The sequence below is a fragment of the Mustela erminea genome, chromosome 20 (assembly GCF_009829155.1).
Source record: "Mustela erminea isolate mMusErm1 chromosome 20, mMusErm1.Pri, whole genome shotgun sequence".
Lineage (NCBI taxonomy): Eukaryota > Metazoa > Chordata > Mammalia > Carnivora > Mustelidae > Mustela > Mustela erminea.
The window spans coordinates 31,505,098-31,532,953 of record NC_045633.1 but is presented as its reverse complement, the minus strand read 5'-3'; the positions used below and the strand labels follow the sequence as shown (position 1 = coordinate 31,532,953).

Below are 27,856 nucleotides of genomic sequence, written 5' to 3'. Positions count from 1 at the left end.
CCAATTTCCTGATCCGTACCTTCAGGAGCATGAAAAGTTCTAATTACCCCAAATCCAAATCTCCCCGAAGCTAAAACTAGTAGGAATAGTTTCCTCTCTTGAGAACAGTGTTCAGTAACCAACACACCATGAAACAGTCCGGAGGCAAGTTTACAAGATGTTATAAGTTTATTCCGAATCAGATTAAATTGCGTTCCATGTGGTTCAATTCTTTACAAATCCTATTTCTTTAATATATGTTAAAACGGTTAAACAGTTTCAGTGCTTCTTCCTTAATTATATGGGATATACTCAGTTTTAACTATACAAGAAGCAGTGCCGGCCTGGCTGATGGGACCCAAAGCGTTGTGAGGGGACCGCGCTCAGCGGCCCACCAGCGCCTCCTTCCCATGGTGCCACCACTGAACACCCTCTCCTCCGGCACCCCTTGATGTCGAGTGAAACAAAATCTACGACTAGAGTTTATATCGCAATTATTGGGCTTCTCCCTAGCATCCAAGGGCTAAAGTTTAATAAAAACAAACGCCACCGAGAGAGCATTACTTGACACTTAAAGCCCTTCTCCCTCTCCGGTGTGGACTCGCTGATGTTTGGAAAGATTGGACTTACTACAGAAGGTTTTTCCACAGTGATTACACCAGTAGGGCTTCTCCCCGGTATGGATTCTATGGTGTTTATTAAAATTTGAGCTGTGGTTGAAGGCTTTCCCACACTCCTTACATTTGTACGGCTTCTCTCCGGTGTGGAGCCTCTGGTGAGAACTGAGACCTGCGTGCTGGCTAAAGCTCTTTCCACACTCGTTACACTGGTAAGGTTTCTCCCCAGTGTGGATCCGATAGTGTCGGATGAGGCTGCCTTTCCCACTGAAAGCTTTTCCGCAATCTTTACACTGATAGGGCGCCTCTTCCGTGTGCATTCGCTGATGTTTAAGGAGGTCTGAGCTCTGACCAAAGGCTTTCCCACACTTACAGTCATAGGGCCGGTCCACCAAGTGTGTTCTGTAATGGAGGGTCAGGTTTGAGCTGTGGCTGAAAGCTTTCCCACATTTGGTGCACACATAGGGCTTCTCCCCAGTGTGCGTTCTCCGGTGCTTGGTAAGATTTGAGCTATTACTAAAGGCTTTTCCGCACTCGGCACAGATGTAACGCCTCTCTCCTGGGGCAGGTTTAGTGGGAATCAATTCTCTGCCTTTCTTGGAACCTTTGTCTAGAAGAGGAGTTTTTGTTCCTCTTTCCTTTTCAAGGTTTGCCCACTGCCTTTCTAACCTGGCCTCACATTTACTGGCAACGACCATGGGAGTAACCTCCCTTTTGAGTTCCTGAGACTCTTCAGAACTTTTCTGCTCATCTATGGAGTCCTCATTCTGGGTGTTCGAGTTACGATCTGAAACAAGAAGCAGAGTAAGGGCAGGTCAGTTGTTTTATTTTCTGAGAAGGAACCTGAAGGAGAAACAGAAACGTCAGCTGACGTTGGGAGCAAGTACTGCTCGGTGGCACGTCACAACACGACACGGACACAAGTCACCACCAGACCAAGCTTGCAGTCCGAGGCTTCCACACCAGCCCCCAGCCCAGCACCAGCTACGACAGTATGACGAGCACACAGCTTTCTCTGCCGGGAGAAGAGCTTCACATAAAGAGGGCAGGAGGGCCACACCAAGCCTCCTGGGACAGGAGCAAAGGAGCGGGGTGATGGTCAGGCACAAACAACAGGTAAGAAACAGTGCCGAACGGTCCAAGTTGATTAAGGAAAATTAACAGGGTAATTAAGGGAGATGAGGCCAGTGGCAAACTCATGAGATCCACGTGCTCACGGAAGTGGACTATAAAAGCAACAAAAGAGGACCTTCAGTCCGTGTAGACCAGGCTAGTCCCAGATCGTCTTTACATCAAAGTGCTCACCTCCCAGGAGCGTCTGATTCCCAGCATGTACCCGACAGCGGCTGTGTCTCATGCCTCTTTCGGTTCTCAAGTTAATACTGCTAAAACCAGACTGAAGCCAACCATCTTTTTTAGAGCACTACACGAGGCCGCCACACTTTCAAGCGCACACACACGAAAAAGGGGAGTAAGAGAAATCCACACTGAACCAGGGGCCCCCTGAGACCTGCTGGCCCCCCCCCGGAGTACAGAAGTCTCTGTCAACACAGTTCTTTCCTCTTAGCCCCTTCCCTGGTCCCTGGAGCTCCCTCTCCACTCTACCATCTCTTTGCCCTGGCCACCGGCAGTGACAGATACGTGTCCCTTTCACTCTGGGTGATGAGCCGTTGCCTGGCTACATGCACAGACTTTCCTTCAAGCTGCCGTGTACTACGTGTGGGAAATAAGTAGCTCAATAAATAAGCAAAATATTTTAAATAACCTTATGAGGCAGAAGCTGAAAAGAATTTACCTGGGACCATTTCTGCACAATCCCATGCTGATTTTAACAGCTCCTTCGTTCAGTCATTGATAAATGAACAAGCATCACTGTTCCTTCAACCTGTTACACCTCGGTGAACAGTGCCCCCCAACTTTTTTTTTACAGCTTTTCTTTGACACAGACAGAGAGAGCACAAGCAAGGGGAGCGGCAGACAGAGGGAAAAGCAGTCTCCCCACGGAGCAAGGAGCCTGATGTGGGACCTGATCCCAGGACCCTGGGATCATGACCCCATCGGAAGGCAGACGCTTAAACTGACTGAGCCATCCAGGTGCCCCAAACAGTCCTGCTTTTAAACTCACTCTGACCAACCCTTTTAAGAGTACGTCCTGTCCTCAAGCTGACTCTCTGCGTGACATGCACTTGGGAGGAAGGGGAGGCACTCGTCCTGCCTAGGCACCCAGACCAGGCAAGTCAGTCTAGGGGCAGTGCCTCACAACCAGTAATTAGAATTATTCTGTTTCTTCCACCACAAAGGCGTGGGGGCACCAAGCACACAGCATGACAGACAGTCCCTACCTTGACTCTTTCTCAGCTCTGGAGTGAGATCCTCCTCTTCCCCAGTCTCCTGGATGTACAAGGGCTCCCAACCCTCGCTTTTGTGACTGGTCTCCACAGACTGGGGCTGTGCGCTGCTTGGAAACGTTGCTGTTCCTGAGGACCTCTTCTCCCACACCTGTTGCTGTTCCTTTGGAGGAGGTGAGACCTAGAGACAACCAGGAACGGTGGGGTTTGTGCACAGCTCATCTCAGAACTACAGGTGATCCCTGAACACGAGTCTGAACTACACAGGCCCACTTATATGTGTTTTTTTGTTTTGTTTTTTTTTTTTTTGGATACAAACAGTACAGTAAATGTACTTACTCTTCTTACGGTTTTCTTAATGTTTTCCTTTCTCTAGCTTACTTTATTATAAGAACATGGCATATAACACACATAACGTACAAAATAAGTGTTAACTGGCTATGTATGTTATCGGTAAAGCTTCCAGTCAACAGGAGGCCATTTAGAAGTTAAGCTTTGGAATCAAAAAAGTTAAATTGGGATTTTCAAATGAACGTGTGCTGGAAGGTGGGGAGAGGTTAACAACCCTAACCCCTGTGTTGTTCAAGGGTCCACTGCAGAATGAAAGCAAGCCCCAGGAGAGCTAAAGCACAAGTGCTTGTAAAAAGAAAGCAAACACGTCCACAGCTAAAGCTCAAGAGCGGACAGGAGAAGGGAAACAGGAGGCAACGTGATCTAAGTCAGCAGAAACTTCTACTCAGCTCCTCCCACTGGACACATAAACCCAGTCCTGCCCAGCGCGCTCCATTCCCAGCCTCACAGCACGTGAGGTCTCCCCAATCTACCTGCTGTGCTGGCTCGTCCAGTTCCTGCTCCAGATCCTCTAAGAGAGTGACGGCCTCTTCGGCGCTCTCCGGGCAGTGCTCCTGCACCCAGGCCTGGAGCTCCTGGGGCAGGATGGTCAGGAACTGCTCCAGCACCAGCAGCTCCAGGATCTGCTCCTTGGTGTGGATCTCGGGCCTCAGCCACTCGCAGCACAGCACCCGGAGCTGGCTCAGGGCCTCCCGGGGACCAGGTGTGTCATGGTAGCCAAACTGCCGGAAGCGCTGGCGGAACACCTCCAGACTAGGAAGGCTCTGCCTTTCCTCTTCGTCCTCATCTTTAACCACCAGAGGCCCCCTCTCCCGTGGAGGCCGAGGGCCCCGAACTGCAGCCGTGCCCAAAACCTTGGTCATCGCACCGATTCCAGAAACAGCCTCACTACAGGTGGGACTCTGTGGAGCAGCAGTATCGGTTCCTTTGGGTTTCTGGTTCTTCAGGGCTACACGTTAAACCTGAGAAAATATTTACCATAAATTACAGAAAAAAGAAAAAAAAAAAAGATGCTTTTTAGGTCTTGGCAGCCACACCTTTAGCAGACAAAATTGTGGAAATTATGGCCACTATAAAACTATCACAAAAATTATGGTTCGGGGCGCCCAGGTTGCTCAGCTCTTAAGCCTTCAGCTTAAGATGCCTTCAGCTCGGGTCATGATTCCGGGGCCCTGGAATCGAGCCCTGCATCAGGCTCCCTGCTCAGTGGGAAGCCTGCTTCTCCCTCTCCCACTCCCCCTGCTTGTGTTCCCCCTCTGTGTCTCTCTATGTCAAATAAATAAATGAAATCTTAAAAAAAAAAGAAAATTACAGTTCAAATTCATTCGGGAGTCAGCTTGGGATATCCTACTTAATCTTACTTTGTCTCTACTCTAATAAAAAGTGCACAATGTTATAATTTTAAAATTATTTTAAACTAACTTTGCTCCAAAAACTGTTTCAGAATCTTACAACTCCGGGGCACCTGGGTGACTCAGTGGGTTAAGGCCTCTGCCTTCGGCTCAGGTCATGATCCCAGGGTCCTGGGATCGAGCCCCACATCGGGCTCTCTGCTGAACAGAGAACCTGCCTCCCTCTCACTCTGCCTACCTGTGATCTCTGTCAAATAAATAAATAAAACCTTTAAAAAAATAATAACTGAGTCATTAGTTAATGATGTAATTTTAAAAAATCTGTTTGTTTCAAAGATCCCATTTATTTATTTGAGAGAGAGACTGCGAGCATGTAGGAGGCAGGGGGAGACAAGCAGACTCTGCACTGAGCTTGGAGCCCTACAAAGGCTGACCCCATGACCCTGAGATCATAAACTGAGCCGAAACCAAGAGTCCAGTGCTTAAGTGACTGACTGAGCCACCCAGGTGCCCCAATGATGTAATTTTGAGCCTCACTTGACCCACTTTTAAGTAGGGCACATGCAAGTTTTTAAATGTCCTTTACCTTTAGGTTTCACAGAAGGACAATTGGAATGACAGAGATTAGACTAACAGTAACCTATACTCTTACAGAGGTATTCACTTTGAGGAGATATATATTGCTGAGAAGAAACTGGAAAAAAAATTAAACACAATAAATTATACAAATACAAAATGCTTAAAAGTATTTTTCTTTTAAATATTAAATATTTTAGGGGTGCCTGGGTGGCTCAGTGGGTTAAAGCCTCTGCCTTCGGCTCAGGTCATGATCTCAGGGTCCTGGGATCGAGCCCCGCGTCGGGCTCTCTGCTCAGTGGGGAGCCTGCTTCCTCCTCTCTCTCCGCCTACCTCTCTGCCTACTTGTGATCTCTGTCTGTCAAATAAGTAAATAAATAATCTTAAAAAATTTTTAAATATGTCAGTCAGTTGATACATTAGAACATCAAAAATATATGCAGTAAATACAATTACTTCAATTTTCTTCATTTGGCAAACAAGTGAAGTCCATTCATTCAACATCCACTTGAAGGCCTGCCATGGCCTTGGTGCTGGGGGTGTGGTGATGAGAAAACTAGACGCGCTCCCACCCCCACGGAGCTTGCAAGTTTGGGTGGGAGACGGAAAATACATGAGTAAAGAGATATCAGAATCAGACTATAAATATCAGCATTCATTAAACATACTCTGAAAGAAACATGCATAAATTAGCCTTCCATGCTGTGACTGGCTTTCCTGAGCATGTTTCAAAACCGTAAGCAGCATTCGTCATGTCACATAGATGTCCCATTCTGGGTATGGATAACTCACAGCAGGAAAACTCCAGCGGAAGTCTCAACAAAGAACCAAACAGATAAAAACCTATGTGGGTTTGGGAGCCTGGGTGGCTCAGCGGGTTAAGCCTCTGCCTTCGGCTCAGGTCATGGTCTCAGGGTCCTGGGATCGAGTCCCACATTGGGCTCTCTGCTCAGCGGGGAACCTGCTTCCCTCTCTCTGTCTGCCTCTCTGCCTGCTGGTGATCTCTGTCAAATAAATAAATAAAATCTTAAAAAAAAAAAAACAACCTATGTGGGTTTTTGTTACGCGAACCAAGTTGTAACAAGGGTAGTGCCCCTAATAACAAGGAGGCACAAATGGCTTACAGAAGATGAGGAAATAAGATGAGGAAACAAGAATCACAGATAATCTAAATCTAAAGCATTTAAAAACTTGAGTATGAAAAAAAAAATAAAAATGCAAATAAAAACCCGAGTATGCTCATGGCTCCTATGCACATCGTCTTCCACAGATCTGGCTTGTATCACTCGGATATCAAGTCTCACATATGGCCCCATAATCACAGCAAAGGATAAAGGGTAATATGCAAATAGTGATATTGCTGGGTTATAGCTGACTTCAGGTTTTATTTTTTATATGTACTTATTTTTAAGATTTTATTTATTTGAGACACACAGAGAGAGAATGTGCGGGAAGGGGGTGAGAACAGAAGGAGAGGAGGAAGCAGACTCCCCACTGAGCAAGGAGCCTGATGTGGGGCTCGATCCCTCGAATCCTGGGATTATAACCTGAGGCGAAGGCAGATGCTTAACCGACTGAGGCACCCAGGAGTCCCTGACCTCAGTTTTTCAAATTCTTTTTTTATTTCTCAAATTTTCTATAATGGGTATTATTACTTCTTTATCAGAAAATCAGAGTATCATTAAAGACAAACAAAACAGGTTTTCCTACCAAAGCCCAAACTTCATGCCCTCCAAAAATAAAACGACCCCTAGAAAACAAAAAAGCAATGCCACACCATGCAGAAACCCCCACCACAAATGTACGTTATAGCTTTTGTATTGAGTTTTGTATTAAGTTATTTAGTTTCAAACCTTTAGTAAACACACATGAAAAACATATATTTTATACGAATTGCCAATTCTGGTCATTAAAAAAGAAATGGGATCCTAGCACTAGAACCTCAGTATGTAACCTCTTAGGAGAAATGCAGTAATTATCGGCTGCTAATTATAATTAGTTCAGAATTCTAGGGATGCCAGTACTTGGGACTCCCCTCCACCATAACCCATTCTGAAGCATCCTATGATATGTCAACCGAGATCCTGACAGGGTGAACCAGAAACAGCACCACCCACTCCTTCCTGCTGCCCCGCACACCCAACACACTGCTGGGGTGCCCAAGTTCAGGATAACTTGACAACAGCCGGGATAGGAGCACAGCAGCTCGTTTCCTAAAATAAAGGCACTAGCACTCAAGGCTAAAATAACCTCAAAATAACAGAGGTAGCAGTGCCAGAAGCATTCATCTGAAATGCTCAGAAGTGCTGAAATGCTTTTTCGTAACCGGTTACAAAATTTCACACTCCACCCAGAGCAGGGCAAACCCACAAAAGGACACTGTTCCAACAGACCCTGGAATCCATTCGGGCTGCTCAGCTTCTGGGATCACGCCTGGGAAACTCAGCAAGACACGAGGAGTTCCAGAACACAGGTGGCATTAAAGAGGGAGTGACCTATCATTCCTGGGCATCTGTTCCCAGAGGGGCATATCCAAACCCACAGATCACATAACGACCTCTGAAAAACATGTACACAGAGACAAATAAAGAAAAAGTTGGGGCGCTTGTCCAGCTCAGTTGGTCGAGTGTGTGACTCTTGATCTCGGGGTTGTAAGTCTGAGCCCCACACTGGGTACAGAGATTACTCGAAAACAAAAAAATCTTAAGAAAGTTTCCCATAGATGCTGCCCACAATTTAAATTCATGTCTTTGCAAGACCACAAATGAGCGAAGGGCCAGGTGTCTCTGTCCTCGCTGCATTCATCCTGTTTGGAGATTTCATCCGGTCACAAGGCTAGAAACTGCCATCCCCACGGCCAGGGCATCTCCAGCCTGGACCTCTCCTCTGAACTCTAGACTCTTAAGACCAACCACTACTTGCTGTCGCCACCAGCATGTGCAATGGTACCTCAAGTTTAACGTGTCCCAAACTGCAGTCCCCACCATCGCCCCCAAAACTGTTCATCTCAGTTAATGGCAACTCTACCATTCTGTTTTCGTGGACCAAAAAACCTGGTTAATTCCACAGACTCCTCCTTCACATTCTACATGTAATTTGTAAGCAAATCCTGTGAGCTCTATATCCAAAAGACCCAAGGTTCAACCAATTCTCACTGCCTCCAGCACTGCCATCCCATTCCATCAGCTGTGGCCCGTGCCCTGTAAGAGCCTCTGAAGTGCCTCCCCGGCCCTCAGTGCATTGCCAACGAGCAGCCAGAGGGATCTGTTAAAACTCAGGTCAGATCACAGCATTCCTCTGCTCACGCCTTCCAAGGCGGTGTCTCAAGAGGAAAAGGCAAGGTCATCACAGAGGCCGACAAGGCATCAAAGGTCTCAGCACTGTTGTCTCTAATTTCATCTACCTCTCTCTCGTTCATTCCACCGCAACCACACTGTTACCCGAACGTGTGAGGCACCTCAAGGCATTTGTTGTTCCTCTGCCTAATGCTTCCTCCAGACTACAAATGGCTGGTCTGTACTCCTATGTTCTCGCTGAGCCAGCCCTGGTCACCCTCTTTTGAAACACACACAACCCTCCCTCACCCCAGAACTCCTTATTCTCCTAATCGACACTTTCCCTCCATATCACTTACCTCTAGACCTAATGCGGAGCTCAAACCCACAACCCCAAGATTGGGAGTCCTGTGCTCTTCCAGCTGAGCGAGCCTGGCGCTCCTACCCTTTAGAAAAACAAAAACGAAAAACAGAAACCATGTTTCCCTCTTGAATATCAACTCCTGAGGGCGAGGACTTTCAACTGTTTTCTTTTTCTACTATTTCCAAATACCTACAATATGCCCAGTATTTGCAGGTACTGAGTTATCTGTGGAAAGAATGAATGTCATATATGGATCTTTGGGGCTACTCACGGGGTAAAAACTATAAAATTGGGCTTTAAAAAATATAAGGACAGGGCACCTGGACGGCTCAATTGGTTAAGCCTCTGCCTTCCGCTCAGGTCACGATCCCAGGGTCCTGGGACTGAGCCCCGCATCGGGCTCCTTGCTCAGCGGGGAGTCTCCCCCTTGTCCCCAACTCATGCTCCCTCTCTCTCAAATAATAAAATCTTAAGAAAAAATTTCCAGTACAAATTTAAGCTAAAAAAAATACAGAAGCACCATAAAGTCCTGCTTAGTTTACTACCGATGCAGGTGGATACAGGATTGGGTAAGGGTGTGCACAGGAGTTAGTATACAGACATTTATTTCCTAGCTCTGTCTGCTGTGAAGGTTTAGAAGCAAATGACATCCCACCATCAGCACCCCCAGAGCCCTGGTCTTGGTTTCTAAGTATCATTCTCCAATAAAAACTACTAGAAAATGGAGAAATGGTTGATTCTAGGCTGGGGAGCATATAAAATGAGCCTGGAGTGTCCTGTGGTGACAAAAAGTTCCATGATCCCAGCTGAAACAATCTGAGCAACAAAATACAGTACTGGGTTATAATCTGGAAGCGGAAGTCATTTTCTGTCCACGCTACGTAGATTGGGGGAGGAAGGTGGGAATGAAAATAGGAAAAGAGACAAATACCATATCCAGAACTTATTTACGTGGATACTCCTTTGTCAAGAAGGTGGAGTGCACTTAGGAACTTGCTTCCACAAGGAGAGTATGGAAGGGGCTGAAGGCAAGCACTCACTGGGAAGGGGAACCGGCTCACCAAGGGCTCACCAAGGTCAACATCACCGATGGCTTTGTTGATGAGAACAGCCACAAAGGCACATTACCTGTATGGCCTTCCTCCTCCACACCCACCCTGAGGGCCATGCTATAGGTTATCTGACCTGTACGTCTCCAAACTATCAAGGTCATCAAAAACAAGGAAAGCCTGAGAAACTGTCACTGATCGGGGGCACTAAGCGGACTTGAAGACAAATATAATGTGGTGCCCTAGATGGGATCCTGGAACGGAAAAAGGATATTAGGGAAAAACTAGTGAAATTATAAGAAATTGTGCAGCTTAGTTCATAGTAATGTACCAGCGTTGGTTCCCTGGTTGTGACAAATGTAGACAGTGACGTAAGCAGTTAACAGTAACTGGAGAAGAGGTGAATGCGAGCTCTGTACAATCTTTGAGCTTTCCTAGAAATATCCACTATTCTAAGATAAAACATTTACAGGGTGCCTGACTGGCTTAGTCAGCAGTGCATGTGACTCTTGATTTCAGGGTTGTGAGTTTGAGCCCTACACTGGGTACAGGTATCACTTAAAAAAAAATCTTTGGGGGCACCTGGGTGACTCGGTCAGTTAAGCGGCCAATTCTTATCTTGGCTCAGGTCATGATCTCAGGGTTGTGTCATCGAGCCCCCCATCGGGTTCTGCACTCAGCGGTGCGTCTGCTTGAGATCCCTCCTTCTCACTACACACCTCTCCCTGTGTGTGCGCGTGCGCTCCCTCTCTCAAGTAAATAAGTCAATCTTTAAAAATAAAATAAAATCTTAAAAAACAATAGAATAAAATACTTAAATTTTTAAAATATGGGGAAGTGGGGGTAAAGCAGCTTTCATAAATGCTATTCTATTACAGAGTGATAGTAAAGAAAAATATGTTAGCTGTTAACTTCAATACTTATGATGTTGAAGCAGACCATTGTTAGAGTTCATGAGATAGTTTTTAAAAAGTTATGAAGCGTTTTTCTTTAACAATTATTTTTTTAAAAAGGTGCCTGCTTAGGGTGCCTGGGTGTCTCAGTGGGTTGAGCCTCTGCCTTTGGCTCAGGTCATGATCTCAGGGTCCTGGGATCAAGCCCCACCTTGGGCTCTCTGCTCAGAAGGGAGCCTGCTTCCCCCACCTCTGCCTACTTGTGATTTTTTAAATGACTTTATTTATTTATTTGACAGAGATCACAAGTAGGCAGAGAGGCAGGCAGAGAGAGGGGGGAACCAGGCCCCCCACCCAGCAGAGAGCCTGAGGCGGGGCTCAATCCCAGGACCCTGAGATCACGACCTGAGCCGAAGACAAAGGCTTAACCGACTGAGCCACCCAGACGCCCTTGAAAATCAAGTTTCTAACATTACACAATGTTTACTTTTACTTTTATCAAACACTTTTAACTAGTTGACAACGTTATGACAATCTTATCCTCCTTTGAAATCACACAAGTCATTTTCCAGTTTGGCAACTCCAACTCCAAAGCTCAAAGGCTACCAGCAGAGGTTTACTGATTTATTTTTTATTAAAAAGAAAGAAAAAAGACTGGGGAGGTGGGGACACCTGGCTGGCTCAGTCAGAAAAGCATGTGACTCTTGATCTCGGGGTTGTTTGAGCCCCACATTCGGCATAGCGCTTACCTTAAAAAAAAAAAAAAAAAAATTCAACAGGCGAAAATCAAATTCAGCTTTGTATGTACAGGGACCCACATAGACATGAAATTCCGAAGGCAGTCAGGCAACATGGAGGCTTAAATAACAACCTGAGCTAAGGAGGGGGTCTGAAGATACTAAGATGAGGAAAATCATCAGCAGGAAGGTGAGAGATGGTTGGAAAACAAAGGGTGCCCTATTATACAGGTTTTTTATATAAAGAACAATCTCTTTTAATAGCTCTCTTTCTGGTATAGCCGGGCTCTTGAGGAGAAAGGTGAAGAGCCTTCCCTGAATCTGCTGGGTTTCAACTGCTTTTAACTCAAAATACCATTCATGCTAAAGTGCCCCATTATGCAGCAGCCTGCCCTTAGCAACTAAGTTCCCTCCTCGGAAAAATCGAAGTTTCACACTTGTTAAGTCTAGTACCAGCAGAGGTTTAGCATACAAATCTGCATAGAACAGCCAGCTGTTTACAACCATTTTATTAATTTCTCTGTTTGGCCCACTAAAGTCACAGCCCGGCCTCTGCCTCCTCACACCATCTCATCAGTGCTCAATTTTCAGGGCAGATTTCTATTTGTTTTTCAAATCTCAGCTTAATAATAAATACACAGAAAGGTTATTTAACCTTAGTTATAATAAAAGACATGAAAATTAAAGCTTCAACAAAATGCTTCCATCTATCTATCAGACTGGCAATGATTTTTTTAAAAAAATGCAATAATGCTCAGTCTTGATTCCCTCCCCCCGCCCCGCAGCAAGCCAGTTATTTCACATTTGGTCATGTTGGGTGTGCCTAAAGGTTCACTCAGGGATGCCCTCCAGACCTTGGCTTCTGAATTTTTCCCCTTTTTTTTTTTTTTTTTGAGATTTATTGATTGATTGACTGTAAGCTCCAAGCCCAGTGTGGGGCTTGAACTCACGACCTTGAGATCAAGAGTCACATGTTCTACCAACAGTCAGCCAGGCTCCCAGGCTTCTGAAGTCTTCTTAACAAAGTGTTTATAAAATCAAAAGCATGTGGATAGAAAACAAGAAGCTTCATTACTGGGGCGCCTGGGTGGCTCAGTGGGTTAAGCCTCTGCCTTCGGCTCAGGTCAAGATCTCAGGGTCGTCGGATCGAGCCCCGCATCAGGCTTTCTGCTCAGCAGGGAGCCTGCTTCCTCCTCTCTCTGCCTGCCTCTCTGCCTACTTGTGATCTTTCTCTCTCTGTCAAATAAATAAATAAAATTAAAAAAAAAAAGCTTCATTACTAAATCACACTGTCTTCAACCACAGTGAACTTTTTTTTTTTTTTAAGATTTCATTCATTTATTTGAGAGAGAGAGATGGAGAGTGATAGAAATTGTGAGAGAGCACAAGCGGGTAGGAGAGGGAGAAGCAAGCTCCCAGTGAGCAGGAAGTCCAATGTGGGGCTGGATCCCAAGACCCCAGGATTATGACCCAAGCCGAAGGCAGATGCTTAACCAGGTGTTCCACAGTGAACTACTTTCTTTAGGCTACCGAGAACGTTTAGCACAAGGAACTCGTAAGTTCACAGTCTACCATAACCAGAAGAGAATCGTTTCCGTTTCCACGGTCTTGTGGGTTTCTTCCCCTCGGTTTATGACAATTTCCCAAAATGTATACTGTAATAAAAGTGTCCCAAATCCATTATGAAACAAGATGAGGCATAAATAAAACAAATTATCACAGATTCTAACAACTGAGTGGTACTTACCAACTAATTCTAGAATGCCTTTAACACATACCTTGTGTACCTGAAAACCCGTAGGCAGGCACATTTGGTAACTGAGGCACAGAATTCTACTGTGGCAGCACCTACTTTCTTCACAGCAGCCTTCCAACCCCTGAAAATAACTGCTTTTTGGCTCTCAACTCCCTTCTTCACAGTTCTTTCAACTGCTCCTTACATAACATAGGTTTCCAAGAACCTCACCCACCAGATCACCTTGGTCTCGCCCAACTATTTATAAACGGCAAAGTAAACATGCATTTCCAAATTCGAGCAGATGCCTGTTGTGTGTGTGCTTTCTAATCTGAACAAAGCCCAACGGTACTATTCCCCCTCTTGGATGAGTCACGACCCGGGACTTCTAATGAGGCTCGGTTTCCCACAGCAGGTCCCCAAGCCCCTCAGGCATGTTCTCATCGATTAGTCCTGAGCTCGGATTTCCTACTGAGAGCCAGGGAAAAAAAAGAGAAGGCAACTCGGGTCCGACTGACAGACGGTTCGGCTCAGGCAGAGCACAGAAAAACAGCTCAGGAACGAGAATGAGGCAGTTTCTTTGTGAAACCCCCGGGGCGGGGAGAAAAAGGCTTTCCCGGGAGCTGGCGCCTCCACTACCTGGGGCTGGGCAGGAGCACGGGGCTCCTCCCTGAAGACCTCCCGGGACCGGTCCGCGGGGGTTCTCCAGAGGCCACAGCTGCTCAACCTACTCCTCCCTCCCCGAACCCTTTCGGCCAAGGCTCCCTCTCTCGCCCGCCACGCGAACCAGGAACCGACAGACTCACCGGATTTGAAACCGCTCGAAGCGCTCGGACACCTCGACGCACCCCGCGGCCGGCGCAGCCGGAAGTGCGTCAGAGCCCCGCCCCCGCGGGGGTCTAACGGGGCCATAGCGGTCCCTCTAGGAAGTGGGAAAGTCCTCTTTTCGTCTCGGTGTCTCGGGTTCGTCGGGGGTCGAGGCAGGCACCTTAGGGACAGGAGGAGTCGCTCCACTACGGAAACAAGGACCTAGTTCCACCCACCTGCCCCCTTTTAACCAAGGAAATGCCAACCAGGTCAAGGCTTTGGCAGTTCTCCCACGCGATCCCCGACGTCCCGGTCCAGGGAGAGTGTTCCCTCCTGGACTTAAGAGCCCGGTTCACCCGTGACCCGGGCCCGTCACTTGATCCACGTTTATGGACACGGAGTCCCACGTTTGGCTCACGAAGACAGAGACTGAGTGATCACTGTCAGACTTGAGTCACGGTGGCATCAATCGGAACAGAATTCTGGGCAGAAATCTCAGAGGCTGCTGCCTTCTCAGGTGCTCCTGATGCTGGGGGGCTTGTGAAAGAAGTCTCTGCCTACCGCTTTCTCCCGCTGCTTCTGCTCGGTCGCAGAGTCCAGACTAGATTCCCTGTTTATTTCTGCACACCCCCTCCAGCCCCCACTGAGTTTGATTTTGGCCTGATCCACTCAAAAGGCGCACATGCGGAAGGACAGCATACATGCCTACACGTGAAATTCCCTGCCTAAATGCACCCTAACTTTATAGAAACATGGTATTATTTCCCCCTCTTTTGGGGGGGGGGGTCGTTACTTTTTCTTTCTTTCTTTTTTTTTTTTTTTAAGATTTTATTTATTTATCAGACAGATCACAAGTAGGCAGAGAGGCAGGCAGAGATAGAGGAGGAAGCAGGCTCCCCGCTGGAGCAGAGAGCCCAGTGCGGGGCTGGATCCCGGGACCCTGAGATCATGACCTGAGCCAAAGGCAGAGGCTTTAACCCACTGAGCCACCCCGGCGCCCCCCCCCCCCTTTTTTTCAAAGACGTAGAGAGGATGACAGCTAGCCTCCATGTACCAACTGGCCAGTTTCAACCGTCATCACATGGTCAGTCTTGTTTCATTCATTCATTGCCCCATGCATGGTCAGACATCTAAGATGGGTGGATTCTGGCTGCCACCTGTTAAGAGGCACCCAAAAACTAATGGTGGCCCAGAAATGGGCAAATTGGAGGGTGTGAGGTCTGAACACCATACCATTCCACTGGAGAGAATCTGGAGAATTTTTCCTTTTTTCAGGTAGGAGAAGAGGAGGGGAAAATGAGGAACAAAGTAGTCATAGTTTCCAAATATGTAAAGAGTTGTCATTTCCAAAAGAAATGTGTTTCATAGGACCCCGGAATTCAGAACTAAGACCAGTGAATGGAAATGCTAGAAAAGTTCAATATAGGGAAGAAGCTCCTAATGGAGTTACTCCAAGTGGCCACCTCCTGTATCATCTGGCGCTGTCTTGGAGAGGTGGGAGAGCCCGGAGGATGGGAGGACAGGAATACTGCAGAGGGCATTTTTGCGCTAGATGACCTTTAACATCTTCCTACAGCTTGCCCCGTACTCCTATTGGTTTCTCCTTGACTTTCAGTCCTTTCACAGCACTCCTTCGCTGGTCGTGTTCCCTCCATATATGTCCTTAGAACACTTATTATGGGCAAGGTACTGCTAAGACTTGGTTTCGCTTCCTTATTGCTACATTAAAAAACTCAAAACTTAGTGACTTAACACAACAATCATCATTTCTCATACAAGCTGACAAATCTGTGGATTGGCTGGGTTCTCCTGCTTCCCGGGGTGTCAACTAAGCAGCTGGGAGGGCTGGCAGTTGATGGTGACCCACAGATTGGAAGCTCAGCCGGGGATGTCGGCCTGGGGGTTCAGCGTTCCTGTGTGAGTATCTCCCCATGGCTCCCTGGGCTTCCTCATGATGTGACTGGTTTCCTGAGGAGGTCAGGGTAGAACTTGCCGATGGTTAGGGCTCAGCCTTGGAAATCACACAACATCATTTCCACCATGTTAGATTGTTGGGCCACTGGGCCAGATTCAAGGGGAAGAAAAGACAGACTCTATTTCTTGGTCACATTGCGAAAGGGGATGGGGAATGGGAGATAATGTAGTGACCAACTTTGGAAACAATCTGTACACATGTATCCTCACGATATCAATCCTATGAAATATTACAGTCCTGAGAATACTTCTCCTGTAAAATACATGCCAGGAAACTATAAGCACCAGCACAGAAAAGTAAGTACCTTGACCAGGGTCATACAAAGTGATCTGTGGGAAAGCAAGATTCAAACCTGGCTCTTTCTCCAAAGCCTATGCTTTTAGGCACTCTGCTGTCTCAGAATTAGACTGGAGGAAGAGATGGTTGAAGGGAACAGAATCACTTGAGTGAGTTGCATGTGTGTTGATGCCTTGATAGTGCTCTATCTAGCCTCTTAGTCAAAATGGTCTCTGCCTAGCCATGAAACCAGTGAGCTGTGATGTTGAGGCTTGAAAGAAATCTTTCCATTTCCAGCCTTGTTGCTCTTTCTAAAGCAAAGGAGGGGTGCCTGGGTGGCTCAGATTGTTGAGTGTCCGACTCTTGATTTTGACCCAGGTCATGATCTCCGGGTCATGAGATCGAGCCCCGCATTGGGCTCTGCATTCAGCTGGGGGTCGGCTTGAGATTCTCTCCTTTTCCCTCTGCGCCTCCCCCTGCTTGTGCGCTCGCTCACTCTCTCTCTCTCAAATAAAAAAGTCAATTTTAGAAAATATTAAAAAAAAAAAAAAAGAGGCCCAGAGTTGGAAAATATTAATGCCAAAATAGACCTTAAGGATGATCTGGTTAAGCTCTGGTTTTCAGGTGAAGAAACCAGTGCCTGGGGAGGTCAGATCCAAGGCACATGAGTGAGCTAGTTAGTAGTGGACCTGAGAGTAGGTCAAGATTCTCGGATTCAATCCTGTGTCCTTACTGTATCTCAATAGATTTTTAAAAATAGCATCAGGAAGATCAATATGCTATCCAAATCATCCTATATCATAGCAAGTTAACTCCGGATGAGTTATTCTTTTCTTCCATTAATATAATGATGACCATATGGTACAACCATAAAAAAGCAAATGAGACGTTAGCTACCTCACCTAGTGGCTCACTGTGGTGTCTTAACTGCATTTCCCCTTCAGAGCAGTTTTGAACCTGGTCTTGATCGGCCCTGTTCTCGCACAAGATGCAGTCGTTCTTCTTGTCAGTCCTTCAAAATATTTGAACACTATGATGTCCCAGCGAACTCCTACACGGTTCCGTGATCTTATCTGAAGGTTGCTTCTGAATCTTGGACCATACACGCTTGCTTTGGTGGCACATACACTCATCTTGGACTGTAAAATATTCGAACTGACCTAAGGCCCTTGGGGGGGGGTCCACAGTTTCTAAATGACCTCCGCATTCCCATCTTTCTCTACGCTAACAAACTGTCTTTTGTCTTGAAAGAGAAAAAGAGGGGCACGTGGGTGGCTCAGTGGGTTAAGCCTCTGCCTTCGGCTCAGATCATGGTCTCAGGGTCCTGGGATCGAGCCCTACATCAACCTCACTGCTCAGTAGGGAGCCTGCTTCCCCCCCTCTCTCTGCCTGCCTCTCTGCCTACTCTCTCTCTGTCGAACAAATAAAATCTTTAAAAAAAAAAAATAAAAAAGAGAGAAAAGCATCTCTTGTGGCTGAAGTCTGGAAGGGAAAAATCTACCAGTGGTTACTGTAGGCTCTAGCTTCCTCCGTCCCCTTCCAGCAGTGTGGTGGTCATGTTTCTCCCTCATATGGTGGCTTTCTAGATCTTGCTTGCACATTCTGGCCCTGCTTATTTTTGCTGCTGTCACTATGCTTGGTCAGTAGAGGGTAATCATACCTTGACCTCTCCTAGAACAGGGCCGGGCAAACTTCTCACCAAGGACAGCTGTGAAAACTTGCTTTTTTATTTCCTAGAAGGAGTCCGCATGTACTACATGTTGGGGAGCTGCAAAGACATTCATTCAGCTAAAGAAAATGAAAGGAGGGATGCCTGGCTGTCTTGGTTGGAAGAGCATGCAGTGCTCAATCTCAGGGTTGTGAGTTTGAGCTCCATGTTGGGTGCAGAGATTACTTAAAAAAATTTAAATATTAGGAAAGGAAAAAAAAAGAAAATTAAAGGAAAAGAGAATACAAGCAGAGTGATGTCGTTAGACAACCCGTAGCTTACAGCTAGAGCCCTGTGGCTAGTGAGCCTTGGGAAATTTAGATCTGCAACTTGATTACCCGGAAGACAGACAAAACACTACCTCCTCTGACAACTTTAAGAAATCCCTACCAGCAGTGTGGGGTTCAAAGTCACAACCTTGAGGTCAAGAGTTGTAAGCTCTACCAACTGAGCCAGCCAGGTGCTGCACATTCTCCGACAACTTTAAAGCATTTGGATCACATGAAAGTGAACCAGCTGTGTAACTGACTACCCCGACAGTAAGAGATTTGTAATCTTCAACATTCTTATATTGTTTCTCATCTCCTCTCTAGTTTAATGTTACCCCCTGCCCCCCTTCCCCAGGGATAGAGATGTGGCTCCACCTGTCACAGATCCTTGTTTTTAGTTCTGCCCTCTCTGGTGAGAGCCCCCTGCCTTTTCCTTATTAAGAGAGGTTAGGGGGCACCTGGGTGGCTCAGTGGGTTAAGCCGCTGCCTTCGGCTCGGGTCATGATCTCAGGGTCCTGGGATCGAGTCCCACATCGGGCTCTCTGCTCATTGGGGAGCCTGCTTCCTCCTCTCTCTCTCTGCTTGCCTCTCTGCCTACTTGTGATCTCTCTCTGTCAAATAAATAAATAAAATCTTTAAAAAAAAAAAAAAAAAAAAAAAGAGAGGTTAGGGATGCCTGGGTGGCTTGGTTGGTTAAGCCTCTCTCTCTCTCTCTTTTTAAAGATTTTATTTATTTATGTGACAGAAAGAGCGAAAGAGGGAACACAGGCAGGGGGAGTGGGATGGGGAGAAGCAGGCTTCTGGTGAGCAGGGAGCCCGAATGTGGGGTTCAATCCCAGGACCCTGGGATCATGACCCGATCTGAAGGCAGACCCTTAACAACTGAGCCACCCAGGTGCCCCAAGCCTCTCTAACTCGACTTCCGCTCACATCCTGATCTCAGGGTCATGAGATGGAGTCCCACCTCTGAGCCCCTAGACCTGGTCGTGCTCAGAGGGGAGTCTGCTTGACATTCTCTCCCCCACTCCCTCCGCCCCTCTCTCCACTTGTCCCTGTGCTCGCTCTCTCCAAAAAAAAAAAAAAAAAATCTTAAAAATAAAAAGATTAAAAAAAAAAATAGGAGAGGGTAAAGCTTCCTGCCAAGACTTTTACAAGAGTAGGTTGCAAGCTGTTCCCCTAGTTTCTGGAAGAACCCGGAAAAATGTGCATTCTCTTAGAATAGAAGGAGATCACGAAGGACATCTGGCCCAGCCCTTCTTCATGCAAAATCCCTTCCTGGGCGGGTCCCCTGATGTCCCCCAGCCCAAAGCCTGGATTGATGCAGCTTTGGCTGGTTCTGCACCAGGTTCTTTCTTCTGCCTGTGGCTTCCACAAAGGCTGCTCCCGCCTGTGCAACTCCCTGCACCATCCCGGGGCCACTATTCACCTTATCAGGGAGTGATCAGTGAACTTTACGGTTATCACAACTTGCCAACACAAGGCAGTCAAGTAAGTGTCCTGAGCAAGGGGTCCCTTTTTCTAATTTGTCCGAGTCCTGGGAGTCACGAGAGCTGCCTCCATTATCTGCCCTGCTCGTTGACGTACCTCTTTCCTTTTCTTATTCCTTGCGCATGGCCTGACAATAATGTTTGTTGAAAAGGACTTTTGTTCCTATGTCTTGGACTCATGCAGAGCAAACCGAGTCCCTCTTCAGATATTTGAGGGCAGAGACCAAATTCCCAGTGAGTTTTCTCCTCACTAGGGAAATCCTTTGTTGGACAGACGAGGTGGTTTGCTTTCCTTATCCTGCACTTGGATCGTTTCTCTTTTATTTTTTTTATTTTTTTTTTATTTTATTTTTATTTATTTTTTTTTTAAAGATTTTATTTATTTATTTGAGAGAGAGAGACAGTGAGAGAGAGCATGAGCGAGGAGAAGGTCAGAAGGAGAAGCAGACTCCCCATGGAGCTGGGAGTCCGATGTGGGACTCGATCCCGGGACTCCGGGATCATGACCTGAGCTGAAGGCAGTCGTCCAACCAACTGAGCCACCCAGGCTTCCCGATCGTTTCTCTTTTAAAATGTGGAATCCAGAAGCAAGTTTCGGGCACACAATAAAGATAATGCAGGTAGGGGAGACTCAAGAATCTGGAGTGGAGGCCATGCTTTAGACTTGGGGGCTGCGATGACTACTTAGCAGAGGGACTCGGGTGGCTTAGGACAAGTAAGGCTGCTTAAGCCTGGGCAGCAATTTCCATTATTCTGGGGGTAATCCGGCTCCTTGGAGGATCTGGGATTGCAAAGGGACACACATCAGCTGAGGGGGTGGGGGGGAACTTGAGAGAAGCCCAGAGGCCATGTGAAATTTTGTACCTAACATTTGGGACTGAAATGGGCACAGAGCTAGGGTCCCCAACTTCACAAAGACCTGATTTCAAGGTTACATGTGTTTCAGGGACTCGTGGGATGGAGGACATGCCAGCATGTTTCATTTTTAAAAAATGAGACTTTAGTGAGGGGTAAATAAACATCGAGAAGATTGAGAGGCCCCAGAGGAAGTACGAACAGGTAATATTTTTGGCACACTTAGGTCAGGCACGGTTGTCCATGCTTTACATAATGGCTCATTTAATGCTTATAGTAACTCTGCGCCCATTTTGCAGTGAGGTAACTAAGATACAGTGAGTACGTGGTGGGTAAAGGATTCGATCGTCCATTTGATGCCTGTGAACAGTTAACCACTGTGCTAGGCTGCTCCATAAACGTAGCTGTGGGATCACGCAAGTGACTTATGGAGGAGGGAGAATTGAGCTCATAAAGGAGAACAGGGGACAATGAAGCAGTGGAAAGAATCCGGTTGTTGCTAGAGTCACACGCTCGAAGATCCGGCTCTGGGCGCGCCTGCCCGCCTCAGTGGAGCCTGCGACTCTTGACTTTAGGTTGTCAATTCAAGCCCCGCATTGGGTGTAGAGATTACTTAAAAATAAGTAAGTAAACTTACAGAAAATACAATAAAATCCAGCTCTGCCATTTATCTGGTAAGCTGCTTCATGTCCTGGGCTCGTTTCTGCATTTGTAAAACGAGGCAACCATCTTTGCAAAACTGTGGGTTAGAGAAAATTCATGGTTATCATTTGTGAGTGAAGGAGAGAGAGGGGCTGAAGGACAAAGCCACTGACAAGAGTTTCAAGGAAATGGCCAAACGTTCTAGAAAAGGGAGAATGGAGATGAGAGAAAATTCTGTCAAGAACACCCGTGATCTATTGTGACGTGGTTTAAGTGGTTGGGGAAGAGCTGAATTCCCGGAGCTTTAAGAGGGAGCTAGGCAGGGGCGCCTGGGTGGCTCAGTGGGTTAAGCTTCTGCCTTCAGCTCAGGTCATGATCTCAGGGTTCTGGGATCGAGTCCTGAGTCAGGCTCTCTGCTCAGCAGGGAGCCTGCTTGCCCCTCTTTCTGCCTGCTTCTCTGCCTACTTGTGATCTCTGTCAAATAAATGAAGTCTTAAAAAAAAACAAAAAGAGGGAGCTAGGCAGTGGAGAGATGTGGTCATGGTCCATTCGGGAAAAGAATTTGGTCATCAAGAGGAAAGGACAGTCAAACAAAAGACTGTCTTGCTCCTTAAGGTTACAGGTGATTCAGGGTGAGGAGGGGCATGGAGGCACCAGAGAGCAAGGCCAGGGGCTCCAGGGAGCAGGAAGGACCAGCGAGCGGGTGAAGCGTGTCCCAGGGACCTCAGGCCCTTGGGAAGGAACACAGAGGGGCATCTGCGGAGAGTGACCATGATCGGCCTGGGGCTTTGGTGATCGGGAGACACCCGCGCCGGGAACCCACGTCTGCATGTTTCCCTCGGGCAGCAGTGAGGAAGGTCCAGGCATAGAGGCAGGGGTGGCAGCCACCAGGTTTGACTGCACAGAGACTGTGGGTCTGCACAGAGTGGAAAGTTGAAGCTCCTGGAAGGAACCCTAGTCCTTGACTTTTGTGTGTCCCGAGGGCTGCAGTTAAGGCACTGTCCTCTCTGTGCCCAAGGCTGATTTTTTAATTTTTTTGTAAACCGGTTCCCGGAGGAGTCCAGCCGCTCTGCCCTGCCCCAGCATGCGGGGAAGCTGGGACCCCAAGGCTGATTTTATCAGCTCAGGGCCAGAATCTGCCACCGACCCCATCCTCCACAGCAGTGACCAAGTTCAAGAACATATTAGATTTCTCCCCATTTCTGCCTGCCCTGTCCCTCAATTTGGTTCTCTGGAATCACTTCCTAAGGCACACAAGCCCTCACTTTAGTTTCTGCTTTCTGGGGGGCCCAGGCCAGGCCAGTGGCCCAGGAAAAGGTGAACTTCCCCTGAACTGTGAAGATCAACGCAGAAAAATAACCTCCCCCAACGCGCCATCTTTTACTTACTTCAAGTTAAAAATAATTGTTTATTCCACTAATGCCCTGGAAAGCAAGCAGGGAAGAGTTAGTATTCCTTCAGGACCCTGAAACCAAAGCAGATAGAACACTTTGTGCCTTGATTCTGGTCTCTAAATAGGGCGAATAAATCATTTATATAAATGAGACAAAGTAACAAAAACAATCAGAGTTTGTTTCACTATATTATACAATAACAAAACCAGGTTATTGGGTGAGAGGTCAGTGTCCAAGTTTGAACTATCAGATCACAGGCTGACTATTAGGGTGTTCTGTTTTTTTCTGAGTTTCATAAATCGGTCAAAGGTTTTACTTTAATGGTTCCATCTTCTGAGAAGATTGTATTTGGGGGGGAATCACTGAAAGCTACTTTACTCCACGGTTTTTTGATCTGGCTGCCCCCTTCCAAGAAGCTACCTAGAACTTGGAAGCTCACATGAAGGAGAACATGTTCATTGCGCGAGGAGGGCCTGTGGGTCACAGTTCCAGTTTTTACCTTTGAAATTATGTTTTTTTTTTTTTTTTTTTGCCTCATCCAAAATGTGAGCATTTATGCAACCAAGAGTGAGAAAAAACAAAAGCCACCAACATTGCCACCTAGAGGTGATAATTTATTGTTTTACCATGACCCAGAAGAGAAACGACATAAAGAGATATTTATTACAATTCCCCACAATTTCCTTCCCCATCTGCTCTAACATTTGTCAGACACCACCAGCCTCCTAAAATGGACCATTGACTATAAATGCATGTAAATGGTAATTTGCTGCCATTTCTCGTGATGGAAACTTTAGTCCTCCATCAAGTTTTCAAATTATTTCCAATAGAGGAGTCCCCTAGCTTTTTAAAAAACAAACCACTTTTCCTCTAAGATTCCATTATTTACTCAAAGCAGCCTTCCTAGAAAGGTTAATGAGGATTTTAAATGAACAGATTCAATTTAAAAATCACCTATTGAACATCTACCAAGCATCTGGACTCTTCTACAACTAGTGAAATGAAAGGCCAGGTTTCAACAGTAATAACTTAATTCGCAGGTATACAAAGACAAGTTTCTTCTTTTGGTCTAATTTATTCTAAACTAAGAAACTAGGGACTGACAACACAGGAAAGGTTTGTCTTACCCAGTCTACAGATAAACAAGACAATGCCTGAGTTAGCTCTCTATATAGATTTAGGCTTATCATGTCGACCTGGTTGTAATAATCTATATTTAACTACAAGTTAATAAAAATACATATGTTCATTTTAAAATAATCGCTGATTTTCCTTGCAACATACCCCCCCCAAACTCATATTATTTTTAGACCAAGATTTTCCTGCACAATCACCGTCCACTGTCCCCCCTCCCCCCATCTATTTGATCTCACGGAAGAACCCCGGCTACTAGCAGAAGCAGCTCTAAGCCTAACATGCTTTGTCCTTGCTAGGGCAGAAAGAAACCTTACCTAAACTGTTCAGAGGTTAAGGTGAGGGGGAAGGCAAGCGAGCACAGACCCACCTGAGTGGGGGCGCCTGCAACTGTCTAATCCCTTCCCTGGACCCAAGGAACTTAAAACCCAAATCTGAAACCGGAATGAAATCCGAGTTTTAATGCCACCTTTCACTCACAGGTCTCATTTTTTTTTTTCCCCCCGTACCTTAAAACACTCAGCCTCACTGCTTAATGAGTGCTTGTGGAAGGGAGAAGTTTCACTTTAGGACCAATTAGCTCTGCTGACCACAGTGTAACTCTTAGATGAGGCATGATTCTTTAATGGAGGGGAGAAATCTTAAAGACATTTCTTTTAAAGCTGTTGAAATAACATTGCTTAGAAGTCAACCTAATGACTCTCCTTACCTTCCACTGTTTCAGGATAAAGAGAAAAACATGAGGTTTGTGGTATCCGCTGTGAAAACAGGACCAGACAATATGAAAACTATGTTCTCACGTTAAGACATTCTGTCGGATGAGACGTTCGAAGTGTTTCTCCAACTTTTGTGTGACCTGCAGAATTGGAGATGGCTTAGCCTCCCTAGAACTTCAAGTTTGTTTTACAAAGCTTTGAAAAGTAAAACAGATAATTTCATCTTCAGATAGAAAAATTAATTTGAGTAGCAAAATAAGTAACTGCTTTTAAATGTACAGTAGTGTGTCCATTCTAAAAACAAAACCTAAACCTACGTTAGGAAAGCTTTTCAAATAATGTTTATTGAATTCTCCAGTAGTAGTTGAAATAAAAATCTACTCTAACTTCTATAAAAAGATCTATTTATACCACTTAATTTCCTCTTCTCTGATTCTACATTTCACTTTGCAATCTGCAGACCTTCATTTGGTTTCCCAGATGGGGAACCCAGCCCCCTCATAAATATTTCTGAGAAGTTGCTCAGAGTGGGACACACAAAACCATGGCCCCTCTAGTAAGTATTGCTGTCACTGTCTGACTACGTTTTAATACTGTTACTCCAATTCGCGTAACGAATGTTTCATGAGTATGGTAGGATGAACCTGGTTAGCTAGCTTCTGATGAGGACTTCAGGGTGACCAGACCCTGGAAGAAAAGGCGATCAACTCTAGGATAAAAAGGAGGAAAAAATTCCTTCACAGCTACAAATCTTTAAAAGCCTTTCAACAGTCATGGGGAAGGAACAACCCAGGGAAGAAAGTTGGGGGCAGGGAAGGTACACAGGAGCGCAGCCAAAGGGAATATAAAAATGCTTCTCCAGCCTTGTCAGAAGAACTTCCTGCCATGCCAGGAAGTGGATGTATCCATGCCCATTTTCCAGGAAAGGGCCCATTTTGCTGCTTTGCTATCCCAAATTTCCTAAGCATGAAGATGAGTTAGTAGGGGAAGCAGGACTATGGTTTCCACTGACTGGTCAGGTTAAGTGGTCCCACTGGCCTTTCCAGGGCACTCTCCACTCTCAATTCATGGAGAAGCCCCTCTCCCCCCCGGAAGCTCAGAGAACCCATTTTCTTTGCCTGGAATGGTGAGCTGGCAGCTAAGGGGTCTGCTTTCTGGCTTTGAAGAGAAAACACCCAAGAAGCTGTATGTTTCTAGGAACCATTCCACTTCAGGGCCCTATTAACCTGTCTCTCCTAAGGAAACTTCCTAATTTCCTCTCCAGATTTGGTAAGCACCAAACTATGAAGGTTTTCTCTCATATTCCCCCACTTCAGGTCTGTAAATGGACTTTCTGTCTATGCCCACCACCACCCCCTTCACTACTCACTCCAAAACTTTGCTCTTTTGGAGTGATGTGTTCTGTCAAATAGATTAAAATAAAATACATTATCTGTCTACAGGGAATATACAGAGTAACAACCGGGGCCAGAGGTACAAAACACAGACACAGACATTGTGGTCATACAAAATATACAGAAGTACTCAGCATGAACAATTTTTGCCTTCTTTTTAGCATTTCCCCACTTTTTTTTCTTCTTTTCTTCTTCTGTGGATCCTCTGGGGTTAAGATCGAGCTTCCTCTGCAGTGTTTCTGAAAGTCATCACATGATTGGAACAGACTGATGGAATTCATTTTCTGTCCGAAGCAATGAGTGGTATACGTGAAAGTTTCCCTCACATACAATATTAATAAAGTTTATTTACAGCGTAAGCTTTCTGATGCTAAGGGCTGAGACGCATGGAAGGCTTTGCCACACGAATCGCATTCATGAGGTTCCTTTCTGGAACGAATTCTCTGATGTATGTGAGATGTCAACTGTCACACACGTCAAACACGGCGAACTCTCTGTACAAATTTTGCACAGTCTCACTTATATGCCTTTAATCGAATACTAAGGGTCTTACTAATCAGGATGCCTCAGAGGTCTATAGTCTCAGGCTGTCGCTTTGCCTGCCAGGGCGGAGCAGAAACAAATTCCCCGCAATCTGAAGAACTGCACTTCTTGTCCTGGCAAGGCTTCTTTCATAAGGCATATTCTGAAGAACCTTCAAAAACTTCCATTAGGTCAACGAGCATGCTAATAGTTAACTACGGAGTTCTTCGGCTGTGAACACACGGCAGCCGGTCACGAGCTTCTGAACGTCCCGGCGCTGAGGAGCCGAGGTGAGCCCGTCTGACCATGACCGTTACGCTTCGCACTGGGCAGCCGAGGAATGGACGCGACGTGAACGGTTTTCATGAGCAGCCGGAGCCTGGCTTCTTCAAAGAGCGCGTTTTCGGGTGGCTGCTTGAAGGGAGGGCGCCTGCCACAGACCCCGGGCAACCCTGGGGACCACCCCGTGGCTGGCGCGCGGGACAGAAACGCGAGGCGCAGGCGGCGCTGAACTTTCTAAAACACAGCAGAGGGCTGCGTGAGGCCAGCGCGCAGCTACGGCTCTGGAGAGGCCCACGTGGAAGCAGCCGCAGGCGGGGCCCGCGGCCTCTCCAGAACAGTCGGCACTGTGCGCGGTCCCCGGGGCCGAGGCGCCTCAGAGCTCTCAGGGCTTCCCGGGGGCGGGTCTCGGCGGCAGGGCCGGCGGGGGCGAGCGAACCCTCCGCGGCGGCTCACTGGCCGCAGCACACCTTCGGAGCTCTTCCTCCGCTGCCGCCGCCGGACCTCCTGGACGCCTCCGCAGGCAACGCTGGCGGACCGGCTCCGGAGCTCCAGGGAGGTCGTGGATGGTCCCAGTCACAGAGAGAGGCCAGAGACTCGCTGCTGCGCAGAATGGAAGTCTGGTCTGGAGCTGAGGCCCCAGCTGCCCCCACTCGCTGGCTCCCCATAGAGCCCGGCAGGCCGCTGGGCTCGAGTGGTCGGTCAGCGAACAGCTGGTGGAGGGTGAGTTTTCGTTGTTTCTTGAGGGATAAACTCAAACTCTACCTGGTGCTCTCCGGTTGGGGGCAGAGTCTTCGGGTCTGCTCTTGGTCTGCTTCTAAGTTCCCGCGGGGCTGGCCACCATCATCTACACGCTCTTGAGAGCAGAGACCTCTCCACCCAAGGCCCTGAGGGCTGCCTACGTCGCCCATGATTCCTGGCTCCCCCGGGTGTGTACCCGAAAACCGTCTGTCATTAGTTTCTAGGAGGCGGGTTGCTTCTTCCTGCTTTCCCCCCACCTTCTGCCTTCAGGGATGAGAAACAGAGAAGACCCTGTTTAGTCCAGGTGTGAGACGACCAACCACATCTCAGCTTGTCGCTTGTCGGTGAACTCGGAGCAATGAACACAGTAATTGCCAGCTA

General features: G+C 46.9%; 2 protein-coding genes across 2 annotated transcripts in view; both read right to left on the bottom strand.

Annotated features, from left to right (window-relative positions):
* The window catches only part of LOC116581225 (zinc finger protein with KRAB and SCAN domains 1-like), a 61,438-nt gene that overhangs the window by 15,946 nt on the left and 17,636 nt on the right, over nt 1-27,856 (bottom strand). Inside the window, 1 exon segment of the mRNA XM_032328312.1 lies at nt 544-1,148. Coding sequence (XP_032184203.1) covers nt 544-1,148 — 605 coding nt within the window.
* Nucleotides 1,242-14,193, bottom strand: LOC116581223 (zinc finger and SCAN domain-containing protein 21-like). Its single transcript, XM_032328310.1, has 3 exons — nt 14,083-14,193; nt 3,769-4,257; nt 1,242-1,383 (listed from the first exon to the last, which is right to left on the bottom strand). Exons 2-3 carry the CDS (start codon nt 4,156-4,158, stop codon nt 1,348-1,350), a joined length of 426 nt encoding a protein of 141 aa, XP_032184201.1. The 5' UTR covers nt 4,159-4,257; nt 14,083-14,193; the 3' UTR covers nt 1,242-1,347.